The 7,500-nt window shown below is 36.1% G+C and overlaps 1 protein-coding gene across 1 annotated transcript in view; it reads left to right on the top strand.

Moving 5' to 3' along the window:
- The first annotated feature begins 2,911 nt into the window (after window positions 1-2,911).
- The window catches only part of LOC119597158, a 97,892-nt gene continuing 93,303 nt past the window's right edge, over window positions 2,912-7,500 (top strand). Inside the window, exon 1 of the mRNA XM_037946687.1 lies at window positions 2,912-3,482. Within this exon, the coding sequence (XP_037802615.1) occupies window positions 3,044-3,482 (439 nt within the window). The 5' untranslated portion in view covers window positions 2,912-3,043. The remainder of the gene's footprint in view (window positions 3,483-7,500) is intronic.

The raw sequence follows: 7,500 nt of genomic DNA, 5'->3' as shown, positions 1-7,500 counted from the left end.
GATTTGAGAATATGTATACATTCAACAATACACATTCAAGCATGCGCATACGCACAAACACCGACACGTATGCAAGAAACGCGTACGCATACGCGCGTGCGCGCGCGCTACGTGTGTTCGCGTGTGTGTGTGTGTGTGTGTGTGTGTGTGTGTGTGTGTGTGTGTGTGTGTGTGTGTGTGTGTGTGTGTGTGTGTGTGTGCACTTATACATATCTATATGCATATACATGTACATATATATATATATATATATATATATATATATATATATATATATATATATATATATATATATATATATATATATATATATATATTGTGTGTATATATATATATATATATATATATATATATACGTGTGTATGTGTGTTTATGCATATATATATATATATATATATATATATATATATATATATATATATATATATGCATACTTATTAATGTACATATATACGCACACACACACACACACACACACACACACACACACACACACACACACACACACACACACACACACACACACACACACACACACACACACACACACACACACACACACACACATACACACACACGCACGCACGCACGCACACATACATATATGCATATATAATACATATATATATATATATATATATATATATATATATATGTATATATATATATATATATATATATATATATATATATATATATATATATGCACACATAAACACACACACATATACATACATACATACACACATACATGTATAAATTCACACACATTTTTTTTTCTTTCTTTTTTAATACACACGCACGCTTACATATAGCAGGATTGATTTAAAGATTCCTGGCATTATATGTACTTACACATTTTCCATTTGCACAAAATCTGCCGGAATCTGCAACATACATATTTCTGAAGTTCAATGAGTTTAAATTACTTTTGTTTCGTTAAGGATTCCACTGATCCAAGCCTCCATAGCCACATGCATTTCATTCTCAATGAGCGTGATGGGAAAACGTCAATAATACTTATCACATTCATAAACACTGTATTTACTGTTCGACACACACTGTATATGCTTTGCGCCACACCTGCACCACACCTACACCACGTGAGGCTCCCGGACCGTTTCTTCTTCTTCTTCTTCTTCTCTCTCTCTCTCTCTTTCTTTCTCCCTCTCTCGCCCTTCCTCTCTTCTGTGGAGGAGTTCCCATGTTCTATTTTCGTTTTCTAATGTATATGAACGGAAGCATGTTTTTTTTTTTTTTTTACTAGCTTTTGTTTTTGTTCAAGAATACAGATCATATATTTACCCAGATAAACATTACAAACCATTCTTAGAGAGGAGGGCCCTCTGATTCGGTTCTGGTGCGTGTGATCCTTTTTTTTTTCAACTTAAACTTCTCCCTGTAGAAATTTTCATGTGTTGTGAAGGTGTTATTGCATCCATTTATTACCATTATCGATAGTATTGTTAATCAAGCTTGTTTTTGCTGTTGATACTTCCGTAAAATTTAATATTACAATTCTAATCAGTTTTTAAACAAGCTCCCGTCCTTCTGAACAGGAAACTCCATTCTTTCACACTTTCATTAACTTCACAAATTTCCCGATGGTCAGCTGTACTTGAACATATCTTAAAACCATATAGGCACTAATATCTGGCTGATACATTATCATCCTTAGCTTATCAGAGGATGATATAGTTCTTCACAAAGTCTCGGAGATGTAAACAAATTCTGTGAGGATCAAAAGTCATTTCTCGGCCTTGTGTGATAACAGTCAGCTGTAAGAATATGATAATTTACGTTCCTTGAGAGCACTGTGATGTGCTCTCCTACTCAAATAGCCTTTACCCGCCTTTAGCACTGTGTGTGTCGATGGGGAAGTGTTTACAGGTGTCTCAGCCCGTGAAATCGACACTGAAATAGGTGAAATAAAATCGCAGGTGGTGATTTCATTGAGTGTTTCATCAAGTTTTTTTGAAAGAAAGTTCTATACTGACGAATCATATACATATATAGCATGTTTGTGCGTGCGTACATCTTTCCTACAGTAACCTCGAATGCCCGTGAAACCTTACTTGCATAGCGATTTTACCTTCCGTGCGGTTCAGTCACACTGCTCAGTCGTTTGTTCTCGCGTTCGTGTCACAGTGTTCTCTCATTTAACAACCAAGGACAGTGAACAAGGCTTTGACGTTATGTTGATGACAGAAAAAATTAGTGTGTTACTCATGATCAAATTTGTCACCTAGTCATGCATGATGGTAAGTCCTGTCATGTTTACGATATGATCGTTGGACAGTCACATTTGTCGTGATATTGTTCACTGATAAATAGAAATTGTAATAAGATTCACTCAAGGAAATCACAAGTAAATGAATATTTGATCCATGTACAGTCATACGCACAGTGATGTATGGACGTGGGAGTTTAAATGCTGTAAAATTCCCTAAAACCCTTGCCTTATTTCGCGCTTGAAAAAAAGATCAGTAAGAAAGCGATCTAACAACGGTGAAAATCGTGTTCATTTTGATAGGACAGTAAGAACCATAACAAGAAATCTTAAACCGAAACTCTACACAGAACTAAAAAAGGAATTCAAGATAAGTAAGACTTGGCTTTAGTGTGAAAAGTGTTTTTATAGTTTATGGTAATGATTAGATTACGGAGGATTACAGTTGGAGCGATAAGCAGCTTTTCACGAGTCCAAGGATATTTTAATTAAGAAAAAAGACATTATCTATTTTTTGCCTGTTGTGAGGCTAAAAAACGTGAAGGTGAATCTGACATAAAAAAAAAATCAGTAACGGTTAGGCAATCATTACAAAGATTTTTTTGTTTAACAATTTTTAAATTATATTTTAAGGACTACTAAAAGTACCAATTAAATACTACATGAAAAGTTGGTTCAAAGTTTCTGCAGGTAATGTCACAGTTTTTAAAGGTGTAACAGCATGGCCCGAGTGAACATAAAACACTTGAATCACTGAATTTTATTACCCGGGAAATAAAGCACATTCATCCAACAGTTACAAGTAAGAGTTCGATGTTAACCCCAGTGCGCGAGGAGACGCCCAACTCAACTCCAGAAAGCGATTCACCGAGAGTTGAATCCTCCACCCCCTTCCTAGGCGAAGAAGTCGAAGAAGCAACTGCTTGTCACACACGCACAAACGCAGGTGACGCAGACGAAGGAAACGGCACTGCTTTGATCCCTCCCCACGCTAGTTCGGCGATTCCGGCAATTCCGGCGAGTCAGCAGGATACACCCGCGTCAGAAGCCTCTTGTCTCGATCTGAAGAGAACCTGCGTGCTTTTGCTCGTCGATGCTGGAGCTGGAATTTCCGAAGGAGATCTCGGCGAACTCCCGACTTCGAAGCTCCAAGGGGAGGAAAGAGAAGAGAATAAAACAGAGGGAGAAACAACCGCAGTTCCAATGAGGAGCAGAGTGGACGTGCATACTGTAGTTCTCGAAGGCTTTGCGGGTGAGTCCTATTTACCACTATATTGTTAATAAAACAAACAACAAAAAGGTCATGATGGTAACCCGAGTCGAGAATAAAAGATAAATCAGCTTTCTAAATACATGGGACTTAAAGGTAAGGAAAGGTATGTGAAATAGGAGAGAAGAGGAGGGAAGATAGAATAATGAGTGGGGGAGGCTTAAGGAGAAAGTAGAAGAGTAAAATGCTTGAGACAGAATTAAGTACATAGATACATATACGCGAGAGAGAGAGAGACATAATTTATTGTTTATCATATATTGTACTGAAACACGAGTCTAAGTATCGCATACTTCACGTAAAAAGAATTACCTGCGGAAAGACAAAATCTAGAAACATGAGGGACATCTATTAGTCTCTATAACAAATACTGGATCATTATACAACGCAAAACTTAAGCTTGTCTGTATATTAGTATATATATATATATATATATATATATATATATATATATATATGGGGGGGGGCGTGTGTGTGTGTGTGTGTGTGTGTGTGTGTGTGTGTGTGTGTGTGTGCGTGCGTGCGTGCGTGGGGGCATTTAACATATATAAGATTATAAAAGTATGTACATTTATAAAAATCGCTTTCTTCACGCGCGACATTAAATTTCGATACTGTTCTTAAAACTCTCCCAGTACCCAAAGTCTATATAAGTACTTATACAGACCTTGCCAGTACCATCTCGAACCAGCCTGCCTTCAAAATTCCGGTTCGATCCCCCCCCTCCCTCCCGCGAACCGCACAGACCTTTGTTGATTTTTTTTTTTTTTCAAACATTCCCATAAACCTCTTCACCTCCTGCAAAATGTCGCTATTCCATATCTTTTTAACCGAATTTTGACCGAAAGAGGGGACAGAGATGCTCCACAACTGTTACGCAAGTTTAGTCACAGATATGTTATCTATAGTTCTGCAGCTACCTCCAAGTACTTTGTTTCCAAGTTACAACTTTCTTCGGTATGTTTTCACTCAAACTGAAGTAATTGAATTTGCTTCTTTCGCTTCTTCATCTGTGATAATAAGATAATAATGGTGGTAATGAAGATGATGATGATGATGATGGTGATGATGATGATGATAATAGTAATAATGATGATGATGATGATAATAATAATATTAACAATAATAATAATATAAATTATAATGATAATAAAAATAATAACAATAATAATAGTGATAATGACAATTATAACATCAGCAACAATAATAATAATAATGGTAATAAAAAATAATGGTAAGAATGATAATGATAATAATAATAATAATAATAATAATAATAATAATAATAATAATAATAATAATAATAATAATAATAATAATAATACTCTGAAGTACCACTGCCAATCGTCCTGATTGGCAAAACGAATTTTCTACAATGTATGAAATCGTGGGAAACAAAATCACATAAATTTTGTTCGCACTTCAGTGGAGTAGTAAACATATGCACCTCCACGAGCAGTAGAATTCCACAGAAAGAGATAGATGGTGAAGTACGTAGTGAGAGAGAATGGACATAGATTAGCGCGTGGGATTGATAACCAGAGGTATACATGATGCAATGGATAGCGCGCCGGCGATTCTTTGGCAGCGAAAAATAAGATTTATCCACTCGTAGATTTTATAAAGTAGTCAGATTGCTAATATCAATATGCATCTACAGAAATAGCATAGATGTGATATATATATATATATATATATATATATATATATATATATATATATATATATATATATATATATATATACATATATATATATATATATATATATATATATATATGTATGTATATATATATATATATATATATATATATATATGTGTGTGTGTGTGTGTGTGTGTGTGTGTGTGTGTGTGTGTGTGTGTGTGTGTGTGTGTGTGTGTGTGTGTGTGTGTGGTGTGTGTGTGTGTGTGTGTGTGTGTGTGTGTGTGTGTGTGTGTGTGTGTGTGTGTGTGTGTGTGTGTGTGTGTGTGTGTGTGTGTGTGTGTGTGTGTGTATATATATATATATATATACACACACACACACACACGCACATATATATTCCCATCCTTTCTCTCTATCTGCCTATCTATCTTTCTATCTCTCTGTCTGTCTGTCCGTCCGTCTATATGTCTATCTTTCTATCTGTCTGTCTCATGCCTGTCTGTCTGTCAGTCCGAAATGTATGTTTATCTATTTATCTATCTGTCTATATATCTATGTCAGTCTATCTGTCTACCTGGCTATATATCTATCTATTTATCCATCTATCCGTGTAGCATTATTTTTCCCTGTCAGTACATTCAGCGTAGCTCTGATCGCTAACGATGACGCAATAACCGATAGTCTTGCGTCCACAAACATAAATTTAGATAAAACTAAGAGAAAATCCCGCAAAACTCTTTCATAAAATACAAAATACAAACCTGGGTCGCGAATTTAATAACATCATGCATTTCTCGCAAATATTATTTAAGGAAAAAGGTATTAAAACACGGGGATATATTTTCCAAAGATGTAGTCTGCTGTTTACACCGAGTTGACACATCGGTGAAACGGCTCTGAGCTTTTGCAACTTTTAATGCCTCCTGATTGGTTAATGTAGCAGCTAGATCCTATTTAGACGGTAAATATAAAGGTTTTGTTTGTGGTAATCATAGTATGTGTTGAAGGAAGGAGTATTTTGGGCTGTTTTATAAGGAAATAGACGTCCAAGTTACAGAAACACGAAAGGAAATGACGGTGTAACTTCCTAACAAGATCAACGGAAAAAAATAAAAAGCTGTTGTTTGGATTGACAGGATAAGTTTTTAGGAATGATAGCATACCATGACTCATTTTCTGTATCTCATTTGGGGAAGAAACCATACCGCAGAAATCTATAACCTAATTAGTTAAGCTTATTGTAACATAAATTACTAATTACATTTTGTACATACTGGATATAATCACTTGGTATTAACTCCAGATCTCTATAGAGTCTGTCTGTGTACTATATATGTAGATTTCTTTGTTTTCTAAATATGAAATTTTGAAGTAATTTTTCTCGAGTAAGTCTGCATCATTAAGCCAATAATGACAGGTAAAAACTTGGGTAAAGTCTAGTAAGGATAGATATACATTACTGTGTGTTGCTCTGGGCCTAAGTAATTGTCCAGCTTGTAGGCAGGCATTTGAGACATTGACAGATCCGCAATGTGATAGGGCACCACCGAGTGTCTGTTAACCCATTGCCAATGGGTGGCATGTATGCACATGCCATGGCATGGCGGGACCATCTGCCGGGGGCATGTAAGCACATGCCATAGAGTATGTATGGACATGCCATGAGTTTTTTTTTGTTATAATCACGGCAAAAGATTATTTTTCTGCCTGTGAAAGTGTGATTAAGTCGGTTCTAACACTTTCTCATTTTTACCATGCAACAAACAAAAAAATGCAACAAACCGACGATTTCAACTCCATGATGCCACACACTGCTTATTTTATTCGGACTATAGACCGAATAATGATCAACTATGGAGTCTATATAACAACAAAAATACCCTTCAGTCTCGATTTATCAGGAAGTTTGGCAAGTAGAGACTTTAAAAAATAATGAAAGCTGATAATTACAGTAGCATGGCATCAAGTGGTGGTCACTGCCTTCACACCTTTGGTACTTCGTAGTATTATGAAGAAACGGCATGGGATGCTGGTATTTGACATGAGTGGTCGTGCATGCTAGGGCGATGATATAAGCCCCCGGCAGAAAGGCCCGGGCCACTATGAATACTACCCGTCAGATAAGGGTTAATATTGTCTATGATGTGAATATCGTAATAGTAGATTGGATATCAATGGATTCCTCATAAGAGCCGATAATTACAGTAGCATGGCATCAAGTGGTGGTCACTGCCTTCATACCTTTGGTACTCTGGCAGAGGCAAGCAAGCCCTCTATTACATATTTTCTAGAAAAATAGAGATTGAACTGGTTCTGTATTTAATAATAAATTGTAAAGGAGTGCAAGGAGCATG

The sequence above is a fragment of the Penaeus monodon genome, chromosome 38, assembly GCF_015228065.2.
Source record: "Penaeus monodon isolate SGIC_2016 chromosome 38, NSTDA_Pmon_1, whole genome shotgun sequence".
NCBI lineage: Eukaryota > Metazoa > Arthropoda > Malacostraca > Decapoda > Penaeidae > Penaeus > Penaeus monodon.
Note: the sequence above shows the minus strand (reverse complement) of the source record. Positions and strands in the feature narration are given on the sequence as shown.